We start from the raw sequence: 21781 nt of genomic DNA on the forward strand, positions 1-21781 counted from the left end.
TACAAACATTGAATCTATCTCCCCTTGTAAATATTCTCACACTTCTTATCAAACTGTCTGTACTGGGCTACCTTGATTATCACTTCAAAAGTTTTTTTTCTCTTCATTAATTGGCCTCTCAGAGTTGGTAAGACAACTCCCACCTGTTTATGCTCTCTGTATGTGTGTATATATCTCTCCTCAATATATGTTCCATTCTATATGCATCCGAAGAAGTGGGCTGTAGCCCACGAAAGCTTATGCTCTAATAAATTTGTTAGTCTCTAAGGTGCCACAAGTACTCCTGTTCTTTCTATGTTATAGCAGTCTGTTGGGGTTACCCTATAAACTGCAGCATTACCCAGAAACTCTACAGCACTATGTAGAACTGCTCAGGAATTTTTCATTTATACTGTTTTTTGTCAAAACCAAAACACCTTATGATGTGCTGTATTTATTACTTCAGCTATGTTCACAAGCTTATTAAAATATTTCTATAAAACAAGTCAATTAAAAAAATTGCTTTAGTTTTCTGCTAGAAACTGAAAAGTGGACAAACACACTGCTTGACACCAAAACCTTGAATTAAGAAGTTCTGTTAAACATATAGTCTGACTCATCACAATGTGAATATTTTACAGAACGTGTAAATTAATTATTAATAATTCAACATTAGATCCATTTGAACAAGTGCTCAGTTATACAGAAGGTAAGCAGTTTCAATGCATTAGAACATAATTTATTCAACCAAAATCTGATTCTAACAGTTATAGTCCTTGACTTTAAAAGTTCCCTACTTCTGCAAACTATATGACCCAGGTTGTGAATAGGCTTTTAGCAGGAGAGATGGAGTGGAAGAAGCTTCCATCTTTGCATGCTCAAGGCAGGGGGCAGTCACAATAATAGACTCTGCACTCAAGGGAGTGCAAGGGACCTTTGCCTCCTATGAGCCTCAAGAGAGACCATCTCCTAAAGCAGAAGGCGAGAAGGCAGGTTTATTGTGCTACCATTCCCCCCTCCACCACCAACCACAACCTACAAAGCAGAAAGCTCAGGAAGGGAGTTTTGCCTGTCACAATATAGCCCTACATTATTTGTACTGAGTTTAGAATCTCCAGATTTGACTTTATTTGCCTTGTTAACATTTCCCTTAAGAGTAAATATATTTATTCACCTGTAATATCTGCCATTTCAGTCCTCTTCCTACCTATTTTGGAGTAATGTTTGGGGAGGGAGTTTAATACTATGGTTGTACAACTACAATACTGTTGTCACAGTTCAGAGTAACTGCATCTGTATTCCCCTCTCTGGTCCACCGGGGCACCCACTTTCAGGCTTCCAGCTCCCTGGTCATTACCTGTTCAGAGAGACTCCTCTCTCCTGCTCCTGGCTTGGTTTTTCCCTAGCTGAGCAGTTCTCTGTCTACACTGTGAGCTCCCAAGCAAGTCAGACTGCCTAAGCAGGCCTGTTTTACCTTCTCCTGAGAAGCTATAAGCAGCGTAATTACCCAAAGGTATAAGTTACCACAGAGCCCCTTTCTAAGCAAGCATCTTGATTCTTAAATTGAAAGCACTACTGAGAAACCAGTAAAACAATAAAAGAACCTACACGCATGCTAACAGATCACCAGTGATCATCCCAGTTCCAATAGTCTCTGGCAGGTGATCAGTCCTTCAAACCCCACCAATGGGTTTTTCAGTGGTCACAAGTTCATAACAGCTGTTAGCTCAGAACAAGCACCCCCAGAGATCAGAGAGTCATTCCTTTACAGAGGTTGGGGTCTTTGATTTGCAGAGACCAAGAACAGGTAATCAGCCAGAAAATGACCCCTCCTAGCATAACCAGAGGTAGTGATTTGCATTCACCTGCCACCAGATATTTCCTAGAAACCCCACTTAACTTTCTTTGTCTGGTGCATTGTTTAAAATAGTGCTTTGAAGCTCGTAATACTTCCCAAGGTTTACACTGGCCATGTCCCCCGTACCCCACCTCAGAGAAATTACATACAATCCCACAATAATATAAAGTTTGCATTTCTAATAAAATGAACTAAGATACTTAGATAAACCTTATTGAATTAGGTTTATTTCAATGAGTTTGTCCAGGATATTGCAGGGAATTGCCATATCGGTCACAACTGTATTTAACAATGTTCTAGTTTCTTACTTTTCAAGTTCTGAGTTCAGCAGTGCCTATTCCTATGGTGTGACTGCCTTCACGTCCTCTTACTGGGACAAAATATGTTATCAACTTGTCCACACAGCTAGACTATGTAACATCTTGATCTTGTTGCCTTCATATTCCTTCTCTTCTTCCTGTTTGTTCCATTCATTTGTCCATTTCGTTTCACATTAGCTTGCAAGTAATTTTTTTGAGGTAAGTACTAGGTCTTCCTAAGTGTTTGTAAAGGCCTGGCATAATGGGACACTGATCCTGAGCCACTGGGCGGTATTGCAATGCCGATAAATAATAATTGTCTTTTGATAGAGAACACCAAAATCTGAGCAAAATCCACTTATTTTAAAATACCTACTCATTTGAAGATATCACCATGAATCGCTCTAAGCCAAGACAAGGCTGTAGATTTGTTGATGAAAATAATGAAAATATGTAATGAATTATATATGTTTCTTTTTGACAAATTAAGCTAAATAATTATAGGATTTGTTCATCTTGCAGTCAAGATATGATAGAGATTCCCTTGATTGGACACTCAAAAGGCAGACAATTTTCAGTGCTTTTAATGGATGCCATAAAAGAAATTTAAATTTAAGGTGTTTCATTAAGCACTCATGTCTCTCTCAAACGGAGATTACCATTTTCATACCCCTTGGTGAAATTGACAAGCGGCGGTACAAATTTGACAACCAGAAGCGGAGACATCTAATAAGAAATTACTATGTAAATGTGTGGGGGGGAGATAACATTAGTAAATATTTGCTGGTGAGCCATTTTCTGTAGTGGGTGGAACTTCTGTAGGAAATTAACAGAAATTTAAATGTAAAACCAGAACTATCAGATGTATACATGGGGCTGGCCGATGGCAAAAAGAATGAAATCCCATATTAGTAACGATTTGGGAAGGAGGAAGAGCAAGTTCAGTTTCCTAGGAAAAAACTTTCCCACCTTTTAAAATTATATCACAAACTATTTAGCACAATCTAAGCACATGCCTTAGAAAGAAAGATGTATTGCATGCATCAGTTACTAGCCCCTTACACATGCTGTATGTGGCACAATAGGCATGTGCTATCCAAGTTTAAGGCTGAAGGAGTAAAGGCAGCACCACGGTCGTGATAAAGAAAGAAAACCACCCACAAATGTTAGTTCTAGAACTCAGGTTAATTCTGCTGTTAAAGGAATATAAACAACATTCAATGAAATTCTGACTTCTTTGGCTATAAGTCAGCACAGTATTTGATCCTCACAAAAAGCAGCAGGGGAAAGAAAAACACAAACTCCATTACTTACACATAAAACTATTCGCTATTCAATTCACTTTATAGGAAATTGAAATAGTCTTATGCTGGGGTTGAGTGAAACCTTGTTCAAGCTGGTGGGCATAATTAATTGCTCTTTGTAGCAAAGTCGAAGACTCACCGGTGCAGTGCCTCCTGCTGATAGTCTTGGGAATTAGCTCGATTCCAGCCTGGAGTGCCCTCTGCAGGTTGGTGGCCTCACCTGCCTCGGGCCCTGTGTCCCTCCCGGACCCCGGTGCCACTTTACCTCATGGTTCTGCCCCAGCAGTACCGCCCGCACTTTGTGTCAACCCTCTAAACCCACCTTACCTCATCTAGCCCCCACTCACGGGGGCAGACTGCAAGGGGTTAGGAGCAGCTGCCTTTGCCTATTTCCAGGCTGCACCTCTGTAGCCCCAGTACCTTCACAGGCCTTTAACAAGGCCTGCAGCCTGGGGTTTTACCAGGCTGGAGCTCCCCAGCTCTCTTGCCCTATTCCCCAGCACTGCTCCAGTTCAGGCACCTTCCTCTCAGGCAGCTAGCCCTTCTCCCTCCAGGGCTGAGGAGGGACTCTTCTGTCTCCTGTCCCCACAGCCCTTTTATCAGGGCCAGCTGGGCCCTGATTGGAATAGCCCCAGCTGTGGCTGCTTCCCCAATCAGCCTAGCTTGGCTGCTTTTAACCCCTGTTATCCAGGAGTGGGGCAGCCGACCCACTACACGCTTCATTCAGGATAATTTTAAATATCAGTTAAACTCCTTCTGGAATGAGATAGCAAAAACCATAGCATACACCCTGCGAAACACTAACCACACAGAGTGCTGCTCATGAGCTGAGCTATGTGAGAGAAGAATTCCACAGGTGACAACGGCAAAGGCAGAGGGACAGGTATTGTTTTGTGGGAGGTGTACAACACTGTAAAAGCAGCCAGAAACACCAAAGCAGCAAACTAAGTTAGCAGAAAACCAGAGAACCATTTGTAAGTTGACCATTAGAAAAAGCTCAGAGAGCGGTCTTGTTAGAGGTGCTGGCTGGAAAGAGAGGAGGCATGGAATATGGAACAAGGAAACTGCCTCCTGTTTGATGCCTACTGTGACCACGGAAACAGGACTGCATGTACATTCTTTGTAAAAAAATGAAATTGCATCCAAAAAAACCTGGACTACATCATTTGTTCCTTCTAATAGAAATAACCTGCAAAACCCTGAATACTGGCTAAGCTTGAGTCAAAAAGGAGTAACAATAGCTTCCACCTTCTTTTCACTAATTAGAGCCAAGTTTTAAAGACTACACTGCTCCAGCATTTTCCTGTAGGAATTGCACTTGTTAGATGTCTAGCTGGTGTGATTGCAAACTCATGCTCTCAAATTTTTTATTTTAGTCTGTTAAGAATTGTGGGAAGTTTACCTCAGGGAAATTGGTGAGATTCTTAGATCATCAAAGGAAGCATAAGAGATAAAAGACAATACAAAGTGCATAATGTCCTCCTACAAAGTACACTGAGTAACCAATATGAGAAAGCATACAAAAGCCATGTATTTAAGCTACAGAAAGTATGCAACAACCACAAAAAATGTTGCTAGGGAGGTTTATTTATAATAGCACAAAAGCCTTCTCTACAAGCATAAGCCTAGAAACAAACACTCAACAAGCAGCAGGTTGTTCCTTGGATGACTAATCATATTTGTTTGCTGTTATTGTGAAGATTATAAGATAGATATTTGTTATCTAAAGATTTCTTTTCTTCAAACAGTCTCACCATTCCTGACAGAATGTTACCTTGCAGGCAGGACCAGGCCTGATAATCTGGGGAAAGGTCTGGCTGCACCCCTTGCACGTCATGTAAAACTGAAAGCCTTGTTAAACAAAATAAAAACAAAAACAAAAAAAGAGCATGCACCTACACCTGGCCTGACCAGTCTCTTCATAATCTTCACCTACCTAATCATTTACCAAGCGATTAGTCCAAAGATGTTAGCACTAAGCTCCAAAAATCAGGTCATCTTGTAATGACTCTATGAGGTAACCAGGGAAAATGTGTATTTAATCTAGCAGACAAAAACACAACAAGAGCCATTGGCTGGAAGCTAGAAAAATTCAAAAATTGGAAACATGTCATTCTTATCTCAGAGGGTAATTCATCATTGGAACAACTTTCAAAAGGAAAGTGGAAAATTCACCATCACTTGAAATCTTTAAATTGAGATTGGATATCAAAGATATGCTTTAGTTCAACCACAAATTACTGGACTCAACACTGTGCACCTACATAGTAGGAAAGAATACCTTTCACTGCAGGAATTATTGGGTGAAATTCTGTTACCTGTGCTATACAGGAGGTCAGTCTGGGTGATCATAGTGGTACCTTTTGGCCTTAAAATATATTCATCATAGTTGATGGATGTTTGATTTCTTTTGCTTGCAACAGAAGAATTTGCACCAAATTTTCATCTATTACAAATCTGACTACTTTAAGGTCAAGAAGATTTTGATTGCTATAGTGAGCCTTCTGTCCTATTTTCTTTTGTTGATTCAGCTTAATTTATGGATTGTCAGACTTTTCCTGGGTGGAGGCCTGCTCACTGAGTCAGAAGTTTGTCCCATATTGGAAGAAGGAAGTGACCCTGTATTGACACAGAAAATTAGAGTATTATGGTATTATGATCCAGAATAGGATTGCAGATTCTTCAATACATAAAGTCTTTAAACCAAGATTAGATGTCTTTCTAAAGATATATTTTAGTTCAATGAGAAGTTATGGTCTGTGTTATAGAGAAGGTCAGACTATATTATTGTAATGTCCCCTTCTGGCCTTAAGAATCGATGAACCAATGAAAGAATAGTGCTACCAAGTCTTGTTTTTGTCAATTTTTTTCTGATTCTCTTTCAATTCCTGTTCAGAACAAAACATAAGCAGGACAACTCACCAGGGATCAAAGAGATCACTCCCTCCTGAGAGAGTGGAAAAAATGTTTATAATTGATAATTGCTCAAAGGTGTAAAATGGTCTGCAACAGAGCTAGTAGTCTTTGGTGGCTGTGTCCAGGAACACCTTTATTCTGGTGGCAGACCTGAGTAATGAATTATGAAAAGGATAAAGTTGTGTCTCTTTCTGCTATGAACACAGGTATCTTGAGTGAATGCTCATGGTAATGAGACTAGACCAAAAAGAAGTGCTTAATACTGAAAGTGATTTTGATCATAAGTGAACCCTAAGCATCTTCAGTGAGAGGGCTTGATTGGTATTGATAGATAGGCACCCTCTTAGGTCCCCGGGACATTAGGAATTTATCTTTGCAAGCAGATACTAGAATGGATCTCACTGTTTGTATTTTGAATTTCAATTTCTTAACCAACCTGTTCAGAGATTTCAGTTCCAGAATTCCTTAAACCGTCAGACTAACATGTAGCCACTGAAAAGCTTCTACTCCTATTCTGGAAGAAGATAAGGAAGCTACAATCAAAGGGCTTATTTACTGCCTGGTCCAATGTCAGGGCAGCTCCTACAGATTACTTGCTGTCAACAGCTCTGGTGGTTGAGACCTGTGAGGAACCTGCAATTGTTGTGGGGATGAAGGCTTGCATGGCAGCTCTGATGTAGTGAGTTGATCAAAGGCTGCAGCCTATGGCTGTAGATTGGTGTTGGAGACATTTGAAGGGCTGCTTGTAGTCCCTTGGAGCCACAGGAATAGCTCACTCAACACTCTTTTCCTTTCCCTCTTCTGAAGCCTCCAAGGCAGCTGAGGCAGAAATCAGGAACCACCTAGCAAGGATGGGAAGGGTGGAGGACACTACCATCACTCCCACTTTGAGATGGACATTCACTACTACAACTGAGTGAATAATTGATTTTTTCCAGTTTGGTGGCTGAACCAAGAAATCAGGGGGGCGGGAGAGGGATGGTTTTGAATTCAGTGGGGTCTATCTCAGTCACTCCTGTTGAAGTTGTCCCACTTTGTATAAGCTATTTAAATATTCTGTGGCACAGAAGGAGTGAAAATGACACTACAGGCTAGTGGTCAGCGCACTCACATGGGGCATTCAGGTTTATTCGCTGCAAATGCCTAATTTGGGAATCCTGCTGGCACTTAAACTCCAAGCTGCTTGGTGGCATCAGGACTTAGGCTGCTCTGGGCAAGGGTAGGCAGGAGTTGAGGTGGCATTAGACAGCAGCTGAACTGGAGTTTAGAGGGTCAAAATTTTGGAATTAGGCTAATAAAGTGGCAGTTAGGCGAGGAGGAAATTCAAATTCATCAGTCCATCTCTGTTGCCTCTGTTCCTGATTCTCATATCCAGCAATCAACTTCTCCCTCATCTCACACTAAAACCCTTACCCCAATCCTCTCAAAGGCAGTGACCCTCTTTTTAATTTATAAATGTGATCACCTTGTATGGGGGAGAAGAGAGCTTCCTGTACCTACAATACATCCCCCTTATTTTGGCTCTGGCTGCCCCAGTTATAAATTGATACGATATTTTTAAATATCAAAAAAAATATTTTTAAACAACAAAAAGAGGAATAAGATGAATACTTTACAAAGCAAAGAGAAGCCAAGCCAACACATCTTTAAATCTTGAGGACATCTTGAGATGGAAAAGTTAATTTAGAAGCATAGTCAGGGAAGACAGGAGAAAAGGCAACACAGTTCACAGCTATAACAGAATAATCATACAAATATAAACAGAAGTTTTGTTTTTTTTAGAGATTAAGTCCAGTTTAGGTTAGGTGGACCTAATCAGACAGATTCCATGGGAACAGAAAACAGTGTGAAAAATGATCTGTTAGAACTGAATTTAATAACAGAGGCAGCAAATAATACAGTACATGGTTAGGACTCTATAGAACAGCTTTTGAACAGACTGATGAGAGACGTACTTATGCAAAAGCCTACATTTTTTTCAGATATCTTTGCAATTCATACAATTAATTTATTTATTTAACAGTACAGTGTTGCTTCCCTGCCAGCCACCAATTGTTTTTCTTTGTCTAAACCAATGTTCCTCAGTCTCTTGATTATCTTTTTCAGATTCAAAGGTGCATATGCGTGGACAAGCACAAAACAGACACCAGCTGTGCACAGGCGCTAAAGTTTACGTTCTGTGTCCATTATATTTATTGACAGCTGCCAATATTGTTCTGTTTTCTACAGAATTTTTGGCTGCAGCCTCAAAAGACAAGAATGTGAGAACTGGGATCCAGCAGAGGTTAGTGTTGTTTGCTATTTCATGTGTGCCAGTCAAGGAGATCAGAATACAATTCCTAAATTCCAAGTTGATTTGATGTGAAGGTGCAGAAATATTACAATAAAATACCTGGGCTGCCAAAGGCAGATAGAGGGAGTTACAGATGTTGTGATATTCTTAACTCCCCACATTGTACGAAGCTCAAGTATCATTTTTAGCCCTTTATTAAGGTGCCTCTGAATAGTGGATCTTCATACACAGTTGAGGTTAAATCAAAGTCCTTCATTAAATTTTGAATTAAGTCAGTGGGAGCTTTGTCCAAGTAAAGATTATGGATTCAGGCATGCTAAATACAGTTTCCAGTAAAACCCTACCAAAGCAGAAATCTAAGAACATATTTTCATAAAATATACTGAAAATACACCAAACTTAAATTTTCTGCATTATTTGTTTTAGAAATGAAGGAAACCTTAGGGTTCTTCTAGAGTCATTGGATCCTTGTCTAAACTACAGACAGTGGTGAGCTGGAGCCAGTTCCCACAGGTTCGCAGGAACCGGTTGTTAAATTTAGAAGCACTTTTAGAACCAGTTGTTCCAGGACAACCGGGTCTAAGAGGGCTTCTAAATTTAACAAAAGCTCAGGCAGCTGTCCACCCCATCCCCGGCCCCAGCTCACTTCCCCCTCCTCGCCTGAACGCTCCTCCCCCTTTCTCCTCCCCCTTTCCTGCTTCCTGCGAATCAGATGTTCACAGGAAGCCTGAAACAAGCAGCAGGCAGGTAAGCTGGGGTGGGGTGGGGGCTCCAGGGAGGCGCGGCGCAGTTCGGCTCTGGCCGAGCAGCCCCCTCCGGCCCGGCCCCCTGGCCCTGGCCTGGCCCCCGCCGAGCGCCACAGCCCGGTCCGGCTCGAGCCCCGTGGCGCCGGTGCCAGTCCGAGTGGCTCCAGCCAGCGCGGTAATGGGGCAGGGAGGGGATGTTGGAAGAGGGCAGAGGAGTTCGGGGGCTAGTGGGGGTGTGGATAGGGGTCGGGGCGGTCAGAGGGCAGGGAACAGGGGGATTGAATAGGGGCAAGGGTCTCGGGGGGCAGTCAGGAAGGAGCAGGGATTGGATGGGGCCATGGGGGGCGCAGTCAGGGGCAGGGATTCCAGGGGCAGTCAGGGGACAGAGAGAAGGGGTGGTTGGATGGGGCAGGGATCCCGGGGGGCCATCAGGAATGAGAGGAGGGATTGGATGGGGCAGCAGGGGGCAGTCGGGGGACAAGGAAGGGGGGTGGATGGGGTAGGGGTCCCGGGGGAGGGCATCAAGGAACATGGGGGGTTGGATGAGGCAGGAGTCCAGGGGGGGCACGACCCCCTTGTGGGGTGAGGAGGAGGGAACCTGTTAATATTTTGGCAGCTCATCACTGACCACAGACAGTAGCAATAGGGTATGTTCTAGTCAAGGCACGGTTCAGGTAGATTTTCATGAAACAGTGATAAAAAGCCCAGCTTACACTAGTGGCCTTTCACCAATGTAACCACACTATTGTTGTCTATCGCTGTACCATTGGTACTGAATTTCTAGAGTAGATGTACCCTGGGAGTTCTCAGACATTAGGGCTTTGAGATATAATCCCCCTAGGGTTAAGAGAGCACAGCCCCTTTAAAATCTTATCCTGAGGCAGAGGAAGTGCTGGTTGTTCCAGGGAGAGCAACAAGGGCATATGCGTGTCTGTAGCTCCCATAGCAAAGCAAAAAAAAATAGCCCGAAGCTTGGAAGGGATAGAGCGGACCATTGGGAATGTCCCAGGACAAGCAGCATGTCAGGATCGAATCACCTGAGAAGGACAAACCAAAGCCGGACCCAGTATCACTGTCGCCCACAACTGTATGGAACCATGAGTTCTGGAGTGTGTACCTTAGTACTGGGAATAAGGAGGGAGGATGTCGTGGTGTGGGTTTGCAGAGAGCAGCAGAAGAGGGCACCAGAGGGTTTGTTCGGGAAAGTTTACGGACACCAAAGACAACCAGGAGCACAGGAGACTCACTGCCAGACTGGAACTCTGCCCACGATTCCTGAACTCGGAGTCTAGATGCATGGCTTGGCATCTATCCTTTTACATTATGGTTCCACTAGGCCCACGTGTCCTTATGTTAGATGTAACCCTGTTTTACCACTCCCCAATATTCTCCCCCTTTTGTTTTACTCCCTTCATTTTTCTCTGTAAATAAATATTTCCCCCTCCCATATTCACTGTACTATTCCAGTGTGTGTGTTTTTACATGTGCGGGGGGGAGGGAGGGGGTTTGGAACAAGAGCCACTGAGGAGAAAGGGAGTTTCCCTGCCGTTTTTCTGTGTACCCCTTTTCTTAGCCGGAGCTGCCCCGCAGAGCAGACTCCACCTTGGCCAGGAGGGCACTATAATTACATAGATACTCATTTTTACACACACACACACACACACACACACACACACACACACACACACACACATTATTTTTATAAATAGTGTGTGTGTGTGTGTGTGTGTGTGTGTATAAACATTTTTAAAAACTAATTTTACATCTAAAATGCGAGATTGCTTTTCCTAAAAACACAAAAAAGCCATAATAAAATAAAAGAATACACACCACAAACTGGGTAATCTCTACAAAGCGAGTGCCATTAAAGAAATAAACAAAAAACTTTTTTTTGTCTGTAAACAAGTTGGCCCATTTTAACTCCACAAGAGTAATGCCGCATAATTTGACACACTAAATTAGAGTGTGGATGACAAGTACACTTTGTGGCCAAAGAGATCCAACCTTTTGCTGTCCTTATCATCTGGGGTGGATTGGAAATATTGCTGTTTACCTCTTTTGTTGGCAGCCTCAACCACCAGCAAGTTGGGTGCTGGGTGTGTAAACAGAAATTCTGAACCCTTCGAAGGGACATAATATTTATGATCTGTCCTTTTGCAAATTGGTGGGATTGTAGCTGGAGTTTGCCACACTGTTCTTGCAGATTCTATGATAGCCCCATTGATTGGCAGTGCTATCTTAGATGAAGAGGATGTTTGCAAGATGTCAGTTAACTCATGTTGAGTTTCTGGCACCTCTTTCAGGGCAATTCTGAGTTCTGTAGCCACCCTTTTGAACAAGTCCTGGAAATGAGTACCGTCGTCCACAGTGGTAGGAGAACAATGGCCTCATCAGGTAAGGAGGATTAATTACGGATGAGTGGTGAGGTGTCAGGAGCAGTGTCCTCTTCCAGCTCTACCATTTATACCTCCTGTGCCTCAGTTACTGCTGTTTCGGAGGGTGGAAGTGGTGATTTGATGCTGTCCCTCTGTGGACTATGGCATATGCTGTGGTGTCTTCTGTAAGACCCCCAGGGGCTCCAGTATGGCCAAGGGCCAGAAAAAGGAGCGGGTGGTCCCATCCATGGGTGTCCATACCTTGGTGGCATGTGGTCATAGATGTATCTCGACCGTGATCATCTTTCAGGTATATATGACCTGATTGAGGAAGAGTGGTGAGGAGAAAATATTCCTTCGACCTCATCAGCACTCTAGAAGTGTGAGGCAATTGGAGATAGCTGCTGGTGTGGCACCACTGTAGTGGGCGAGAAATCGGTGCCCAGAAGGGGAGACTTTGGGGTAGAAGAGACCAGTAGAGGTCTTTGTGATGACTAAAGTGTTGTGGTGCCGAGAGTCTCTGTCTCGGCAGCGACGGTGGTGATTGTGCAGTGGGTGTGGTGTGGATCAGAGCAGACGTGGAATATGTCAGTGCCATTGCACTAACGGCGCCGGGCTGTGGCACAGGGGTTGGAGCGGTTGTTGTGCCAACACCACTGGAGGTGCTAACGGTGCCATGGTGGAGATGGGCAGCTTAGATGCATTAGCGTTGGCACCGGAGTGGTGGGTGCCGGTGGCAGCTACCGCACAGACAGTGCCGGAGGTGTCCGGAGCATCGGAGGTGCCCAGTCTCAGTGCAGTCAGCACTGCTGAGAGCGATCTAGCAGGTGACCATTTTTTCTGGTCTGCTCTCTTTCAGATAGGGAAGCTGGTCATTCTTTTACCGATGTTTTAGATTTTGGGGACCTCGGTGGTGAAAAGACTGGAGACCTTTGTCGCGAAGGTCCTTCTTGTCCCAGGTCAGAGGCTGGTCTCAATGACTTCTCCATTAAGATAAGTTTCAGCATCAGTCCCTATCTCTTCATGCCCTAGCCTTCAATTTAGAGCAATGGGCACAGTTCTGGGGAACATGAGATTCTGCCAGACACATTAAATGTGCCTGTCAGAGACTGACATCGCCTCTCTGCAGGTCAAGCATCTTTTAAAACCCAGTGAACCAGGAGAATTTTTTTTTTTTTTAAATAGGGGCAAAAGCAAAACGGAAACCAAAACCATCTAAGAACACTAAAGTGTCTAACTACCTAAGACTTACCTGAAAAAATGAAAAGTTTTTCAGCGGGACTGCTGAGCTCTGTCTCAGGCCGGGGACGGTTGAGATGGAACAGAGGGCTCCAGGTTGTGCACGCAACATTTCAAGAGCCAACCACATGTGAGGCAGGCACCGCGCGTGCGCAACCCGTATGGGCACTGCTGCAAAACTCTCCAAGCAAATGCACAGGGACACATCATCACATGGAGTGGAGCACCCACAGGGACATCTCTTGAAGAAGAATTCCAGGGTACTTAATATGAAATGTACAGTAAGGAATCACTTTCCTGTGGACAATCACCGTTTATTGCTGTTCAATTACTAATTGAAGCATCAGTTGGTTTCTAATACCCTGTAGTAAAATCATGTACAGATTCTGGACTATAGCTTTTTGAGCATTCAAAAAAATGCAGAGCATTTCAGCATTCAAAAAAAATGTACTGTTTTGTCACCTACATTTTAGGTATATTCCCCTTCACATGTGTTTTCAGGCACCATGTTCTTCAAACTTTCATTCTTCTGAAATCTTTTGGAAACAGTCAGTGCTGTTCATTAACAGCTGGAGGGATTGCTGTTGAGTAAGTGAGGCATGCATTTCCCCACAGGGGCTGAATTTGTTGCCTTCACTGCACTCAGTCCCTGCTGGTTCTGGGAAGGAAGAGCACTACCACACCAGGCCAACCCTTAGAGAGATGGATTAGATTAAACTCCTGGACAAACTCACAGTTAATCAGCAACCAGCAAGCCATAATGAATTCAGGTACCCCTTATTCAATCTGTATGTTGGAATACAAAGTGAAATGAGATTTTGATCTTAATAAGTGAAAAGAATATGTTCAATTAACATTCTGGCTCTGTACTAATGCTACAGAACCAAGACAGAGTTAAAGCTGCATTTTCATTCTCATCTCATTATGGATTGGAATTGCAGACCCAAATATAAGTTCACCCACTGGCAAAGGGTGTACTCTATCAGTCTGTGCACAGAACTAGCAGGCAGGAACTCCCGAATTCCAGTCCTGGCTCTGATACTGACACCTTACTGCCTCTGTTCACTTCCCTCACCCCTATGAAAAAAAATCTTGTAAAATTTAATAAGTGATAAATGTTATATGGGATTTTTTTAAAACCATCCTACACATTTTATTCCTAAATGTGGTGCTTAAATTGACCTGACAGTCCCACTAATTCTGAAAGTTCTTGCTTATACTGATGTAAGTTAGGCCTTCAAGTAATTCTGACAGTACTTTCACTGTCATCTTACTTTTCCATCTGAAAGTCACCATCTTCCAGGGTTCTTATATGAGATTATAATGGCAACAAAGCATAAGGCAAATGAAAATATAGTCTGATTTCCTCAAATTGTGCATGGACTTTAAGTCTGGCTAACTTTAATGGGAGCATTTCTCAATACAGGCAGCAGGAATGGACCCCAAAAGATGGAAAATGAAGTGTGTTCTGTCTAAAGCAGAAAATAAATGGGTCATTCCAGCACGTGCTCAGGTTTTAACCACAAACAAGAGCATCTTGCTATAAACATGGCCTTTTTTGCTGGAGAAGACACTCAGGGGAATAAAGTGCAACAGACTGAATCATTATCCAATAAAGCAGTGTGAGAGCAGAAAGATAGAGCTGTCGCCATTATGATGTTGGACATATTAAGTGTGGTAAAATCCATAAACTCAACTTCAAGTTAAGTCCATGGACTTTTATGGTGAAGCTGGCCTTCAATCAATTTACAATCTCACAAATGTATTTCTTGTTTATACAAGATCACTAGACAGAGAAACTAGAATTAAGCAACTCAAGGGACTGACAAAAGCTTCTCTTTTAAGGAACATGGCCTTTCAATAAAGGTGGCTGAAAGTTTTTCTTGAAAGAGTAGGGAATCATAATAAAGCTAAGTCACACTTGACACCAAAAATTGTACTGCTTATAAAGCACTTAAACTAAATATTTTGAATTATAATAAAATATTTATAATACAAATGCTCAGTATAAAGCAGACATTTAAAGTATAAAAGGTCCCATGCAGCTAAAACATTGATCTGTGTGCCAGATACATCAGACATACGAGAAATAAAAATCTGAGGTTTATTATACTGAGTCACCATCTAGTATTTCACTATAAAAACAAAGCAACCAACAGAAGTAGGCAGGGGTGCTGGAACAATTTTTATAGTGGGGATGCTGAGAGCCATTGAACCAAACCATAAACCCTGTATATAATGGAAACCACTTCAAGCCAGGGGCTGCTGCAGCACCTCCAGCACCCTTAGTTCCAGCACTTAGGGTACTAGGTAAAAGTTCAGAATCTCCTGTGCGTGATCCCTGTGCCTGAGCACTAAAGTTCAAAGCGGATCAACCATTTTCCCAGAAGAAGATGCGTTTTACCTGACACTGGTTCTGTGAAGTCACTGGTTGACTTTGGCTACAACTACACTGAGTATTTTAGGCCTGGTCTACACTACGGGTTTAGGTCGACTTTAGCGGCGTTAAACCGAATTAAGCCTGGACACGTCCACACAACGAAGCCCTTTCTTTCGACTTAAAGGGTCCTTTAAACCGGTTTCTTTACACCACCTCTGACGAGGGGATTAGCGATAAAACCGGTCTTTGCGGGTCGGAATTGGGGTAGTGTGGACGGAATTCGACGTTATTGGCCTCCGGGAGCTATCCCACAGTGCTTCATTGTGACCGCTCTGGACAGCACTCTCAACTCAGATGCACTGACCAGGTAGACAGGAAAAGACCCGCGAAGGTTTGAATTTCATTTCCTGTTTGCCCAGCGTGGAGAGCACAGGTGACCCCGCAGAGCTCATCAGCACAGGTAACCGTGATGGAGTCCTCCCAGGATCGCAAAAGAGCTCCAGCATGGACCGAACGGGAGGTACGAGATCTGCTCGCCATATGGGGAGATGAAGCAGTGATAGCTGAACTCCGTAGCAGTAAAAGAAATGGAAAAGTATTAGAAAAGATCTCCAAGGCCATGAAGGACCGAGGCCATAACAGGGACACACAGCAGTGCCGCGTGAAAATTAAGGAGCTACGGCAAGCTTACCACAAAGCCAGAGAAGCAAACGGAAGGTCCGGGGCAGAGCCGCAAACTTGCCGCTACTACGCGGAGCTGCATGCGATCCTAGGGGGTGCAGCCACCACTACCCCAACCGTGTGCTATGACTCTCTCACTGGAGAAACACACAGGGAAGACGGTTCGGGGAACGAGGAGGATGATGACGATGGAGGTACTGTAGGTAGCTCACAGCAGCAAGGAAGCGGAGAAACCGGTTTCCCCAACAGCCAGGATATGTTTGTGACCCTGGACCTGGAACCAGTAACCCCCGAACTCACCCAAGACCCTCAGGGCACACAGGAGACCTCTGGTGAGTGTAACTTTGTAACTATTTGTAAACATTACAAAAAAAAAGCAAGCGTGTTTAATGATTACTTTGCCCTGGCAATCGCGGCCAGTACATCTACTGGAAAAGTCTGTTAACGTGTATGGGGATGGAGCGGAAATCCTCCAGGGACATCTCCAGAAAGCTCTCCTGGTTGAAATGGGGTGATTTTATTAAGGGGACATTCAGAGGCGCCCGTTCCTGCTCTTCTGACCAGAAATGTTCCCCGCTGTTAACCACGCGGTGGGGGGAGGGGTGAAGTGATCATCCCAGAGAATCGTGTGTGTGTGTGGGGCGGGGGGGTTTACTTGTGTTTGTGCCGCATGTTAACCGGGAAACCGCAGCCACTCCTTTTACATTGAAACCCCATTTTAAATGGACAACCCAATTCATCCTTGATATGGGAAATGCGCTGCTGTTTGCAACCTTTCCCGCATGTTAAGAAGGTTAAAAAAGCCAAAACACTGTGGCCTACGATGGCTGCCTGCAAGCCGAAATATGCGACCTTGTAATGAAAGAGTGTACCCATTGTTCTCTAAAATGTGTCTTTTTTAACCACCTCTCCCTTCTCCTCCGCCAGCTGCAAATGTTTCTCCTTCGCAGAGGCTCGTGAACATTAGAAAGAGAAAACGTAGGACGAGGGACGAGATGTTCACGGAGCTGCAGATGTCCGCCCAGGCTGATAGAGCACAGCAGAATGCGTGGAGGCAGTCAATGACGGAGATGAGAAAAGCCCAATATGAACGAGAGGAGAGGTGGCGGGCTGAATCGCGGGAAGAACAGAGCAAGTGGCGGGCTGAAGACGATAGGTGGCGTCAGCTTGCAGACAGACGGCAAGAGGCAATGCTCCGTCTGCTGGAGCATCAAACTGATATGCTCGAGCGTATGGTTGAGTTGCAGGAAAGGCAGCAGGAGCAGAGACCGCCGCTACAGCCCCTGTGTAACCAACAGCCCTCCTCCCCAAGTTCCATAGCCTCCTCACCCAGACGCCCAAGAACACGGTGGGGGGGCCTCCGTCCACCCAGTCACTCCACCCCAGATGATCGCCCAAGCATCAGAAGGCTGGCCTTCAATAAGAGTTAAAGTTTTAAAATGCAGTGTGTCCTTTTCCATCCCTCCTCCCCCACCCATCCCAGGCTACCTTGGCAATTATCCCCCTACCTCTGTAAGGAACTAATAAAGAATGCATGAATGTTAAAAAAAAATGACTTTATTGCCTCTGCAAGCGGGAGGGGAGGGTGGGGTGGGGTGGTTGGTTTACAGGGAAGTAGAGTGAACCGGGTCGGTGGGGGGGGTTTGGAGGGTTCATCAAGGAGAAACAAACAGAAGTTTCACACAGTAGCCTGGCCAGTCACAAAACTCGTTTTCAAAGCTTCTCTGATGCGCACCGCGCCCTGCTGTGCTCCTCTAACCGCCCTGGTGTCTGGCTGCGCGTAATCAGCGGCCAGGCGAGTTGCCTCAACCTCCCACCCCGCCATAAAGGTCTCCCCCTTACTCTCACAGATATTGTGGAGCGCACAGCAAGTAGCAATAACAATGGGGATATTCTTTTCGCTGAGGTCTGAGCGAGTCAGTAAGCTGCGCCAGCGCGCTTTTAAACGTCCAAATGCACATTCCACCACCATTCGGCACTTGCTCAGCCTGTAGTTGAACAGGTCCTGACTCCTGTCCAGGCTGCCTGTGTACGGCTTCATGAGCCATGGCATTAAGGGGTAGGCTGGGTCCCCAAGGATCACGATAGGCATTTCAACATCCCCAATGGTCACTTTCTGGTCCGGGAAGAAAGTCCCTTCCTCCAGCTTTCGAAACAGAGCAGAGTTCCTGAAGACGCGAGCATCATGTACCTTTCCCGGCCATCCCACGTTGATGTTGGTGAAACGTCCCTTGTGATCCACCAGGGCTTGCAGCAGCATTGAAAAGTACCCCTTGCGGTTTATGTAGTCGGTGGCTTGGTGCTCCGGTGACAAGATAGGGATATGGGTTCCGTCTATGGCCCCGCCACAGTTTGGGAATCCCATTTCAGCAAAACCATCCACTATTGACTGCACGTTGCCCAGAGTCACTACCCTTGCTATCACCAGGTCTTTCATTGCCCTGGCAAATTGGATCACAGCAGCCCCCACTGTAGATTTGCCCACTCCAAATTGATTCCCGACTGACCGGTAGCTGTCTGGCGTTGCAAGCTTCCACAGGGCTATCGCCACTCGCTTCTCAACTGTGAGGGCTGCTCTCATCTTGGTATCCTGGCGTTTCAGGGCAGGGGACAGCAAGTCACAAAGTTCCATGAAAGTGCCCTTACGCATGCGAAAGTTTCGCAGCCACTGGGAATCGTCCCATACCTGCAGCACGATGCGGTCCCACCAGTCTGTGCTTGTTTCCCGGGCCCAGAATCGGCGTTCCACGGCATCAACCTGCCCCAGTGACACCATGATTTCCACATTGCTGGTGCCTGTGCCTTGTGAGAGGTCTATGTCCATGTCAATTTCCTCATCACTCTCGTCGCCGCGCTGCAATCGCCTCCTCGCCTGGTCCGGGTTTCGCCTTGGCATGTCCTGGCTCTGCATATACTCCAGGACAATGCGCGTGGTGTTCATAGTGCTCATAATTGCCGCGGTGATCTGAGCGGGCTCCATGATCCCAGTGCTAGCTATGGCGCCTGGTCAGAAAAAAGGCGCGAAAGTAGTATCTGATGGACCAGGAGAAGGAGGGAGGGCGGGAGGGAGGGAGGGCCGAGTGACGACATGGCGTACAGGTACAGGAACAGGGAGAAACACAAACAACTGTCACACAGAATGGTCCCCCCAAAGATTAAAATGAAAACCCTGGGCTTAGCAGGCCATTGATTTCACGGAGGAAGGGGAAGCATATGAATACAGAACAAATCTATTTTTTACATCTTAAGGTGGCAGCCGACGGTGCAGCATGAGTGACAGCCATACCAGTACGACGATGACGGATACCAATCATAAAATACCATCATCTGCCAAAAGGCAAGGGGCTGCTGCTGTGTAGCAATGCAGCCCCACGTCTGCCAGCCCCACGTCCGCCAGCACCCAGCATCGCCCTCGGCCTCTTCTGGGTGCTTAGCAGACAATACTGGGCAATTGGCAGAAAATAGTATATTACGACTGGTAGCCATCATCATCGAAACAGTAGCATGTCTGCCCAGGTGGCCATGATTGACAGCCACACCAATACGATGACGACGGATACCAGTCATAATATACCATCGCCTGGCAAGGGGCTGGTGCAATGCAGCCCTACGGCTGCCAGCCCCATGGCTATCACTCATGCTACACCGTCTACCGCCAAAAGGCAGTTAGCAGCTGCTGCTGTGTAGCAATGCAGTCCCACGTCTGCCAGCACCCAGAGGACATATGGTGACGGTGAGCTCAGCTGAGCTGAGCGGGCTCCATGCTTGCCGTGATATGTTGTCTGCACAGGTAACCCAGGTAAAAAGGCGCGAATCTATTGTCTGCGTTGCTGTGACGAGGGGGGAGGGGCCTGACGACATGTACCCAGAACCGCCCGCGACACTGTTTTGCATCATCCGGGCATTGGGATCTCAACCCAGAATTCAAAGAAAAGGCGCGAACCGCTTCTCGGCTCTCTGAGCTGTGGCGCAAACGTAGTATCTGACGGACTAGGGGAAGGAGGGAGGGGGGCCGAGTGACGACATGGCGTACAGGCACAGGGAATTAAAATCAAGAACGGTGGCTGTGCATCAGGGAGAAACACAAACAACTGTCACACAGAATGTTCCCCCCAAAGATTAAACTGAAAACCCTGGGCTTAGCAGGCCGTTGATTTGACGGAGGGAGGGGGAAGCAAATGAATACAGAGCAAATCTATTTTTTACATCTTAAGACGACGGTGCAGCGTGACTGATAGCCCTCGGCATCTTTCTGGGTGCTTGGCAGCAAATACGGGGCGGCGTATGACGATGGTCTTCAGGCCTATTGCACAATCGGCTGCTCGGGGAAGACTCTGCTAATGTGCGATGACCCGACTTGTAATAGGACGGCTAATAGTCGTAATACACCATTTACTGCCAAAAGGCAAGCCCCACGGCTGCCAGCACCCAGATCGCCGATGAAGGCTACCAGTCTACTGCACCGTCTACCGCCAAAAGGCAGTTAGCAGCTGCTGCTGTGCAGCAATGCAGTCCCACGTCTGCCGACACCCAGAGGACATATGGTGACGGTGAGCTCAGCTGAGCGGGCTCCATGTTGTCTGCACAGGTAACTCAGGTAACCCAGGTAAAGAGGCGCGAATCTATTGTCTGCCGTTGCTGTGACGGGGGAGGGAGGGGCCTGACGACATGTACCCAGAACCGCCCGCGACACTGTTTTGCATCATCCGGGCATTGGGATCTCAACCCAGAATTCAAAGGGGCGGCGGAGACTGCGGGAACTGTGGGATAGCTGTGGGATAGCTACCCATAGTGCAATGCTCTGGAAGTCGACGCTAGCCTTGTACTGTGGACGCGGTCCGCCGACTAGAGCACCTAGAGCATTTTATTGTGTGGACACACACAATCGGCTGTATACAACCGATTTCAATAAAACCGGCTTCTATAAATTCGAACTAATTTCGTAGTGTAGACGTACCCTTAGGGAAATTGCCCAAAGGCCTAACACTGGACGACCATGCAAGGTTTTGTCTTACCCTGTTCCAAGGTGATTATCTATTTTCATACTACTTCTTTTCAGATTGTACTTTGCTCACTTCATCTATCTATCATTAATTTGTGGTGTGTGGCCCATCACCTAAGAACACATACTATTCATTATTTTAATGTTTTAAATACATACACACGCTTCTACTATAAATCACTGGGATGATCATTTGTGCAAAAATCGATGGGACTTTTTCAATGCATGAACATTTTTACAAATAGATGGTAGTCATCCAAAAATTCATGAAGCAATAATATGCACCCTCAAAGGATAACAAACCGAACTAGGTACTTCCATTCATGAAGATGTTTGTGACTAAGGGTTTTTAGTTTTACTACTTACTAGCTCTAGAAGTTATAATAGTATCCAGCACTAGCTACATAGTAACCATGCAATTACCTTAATGATGCCAAAATATGGACTTTTTATACAATTAAGGGCAATGTTAACCGGATTGTTTTTAAAAAGCTAATAAAACAAAATACCTTTTAATGACAGCCTCTTAATAATATGTTCTGATTTTTTAATTCCTTAAAGATAAATGTTTTCCTCATCCCTAACTGATAAGGGACTTTTCTGTAGGGAAGAAACCAACTACATTATAGAGTAACAAAAGTGAAAATGAGTAGACCAAGTGTTGTCACATGAACTAAGTAAATAAACTGAAAAAATTTGAGAAAATATT

The 21781-nt window shown here is 45.1% G+C and overlaps 2 protein-coding genes across 7 annotated transcripts in view; one reads left to right on the plus strand and one right to left on the minus strand.

The window, feature by feature from the left end:
• Positions 1 to 21781, minus strand: part of ZNF385B (zinc finger protein 385B) — a 296303-nt gene that overhangs the window by 201422 nt on the left and 73100 nt on the right. The window contains exon 1 of one of the 6 annotated variants that reach the window (XM_065560837.1): positions 3580 to 4274. The exons of the other annotated variants lie outside the window; for them this stretch is intronic. The gene's annotated coding sequence lies outside the window, so the exon portion shown is untranslated. Of the gene's footprint in view, positions 1 to 3579; positions 4275 to 21781 lie in introns of those variants that run through there. 6 annotated transcript variants of the gene reach the window in all.
• Positions 15739 to 17622, plus strand: LOC135974355 (uncharacterized). The gene is made up of 2 exons (XM_065561919.1): positions 15739 to 16402; positions 16998 to 17622. The coding sequence occupies exons 1-2, from the start codon at positions 15859 to 15861 to the stop codon at positions 17498 to 17500; spliced, it is 1047 nt and encodes a 348-aa protein (XP_065417991.1). The 5' UTR covers positions 15739 to 15858; the 3' UTR covers positions 17501 to 17622.

This window comes from Chrysemys picta, chromosome 11 (genome assembly GCF_011386835.1).
Source record: "Chrysemys picta bellii isolate R12L10 chromosome 11, ASM1138683v2, whole genome shotgun sequence".
Lineage (NCBI taxonomy): Eukaryota > Metazoa > Chordata > Testudines > Emydidae > Chrysemys > Chrysemys picta.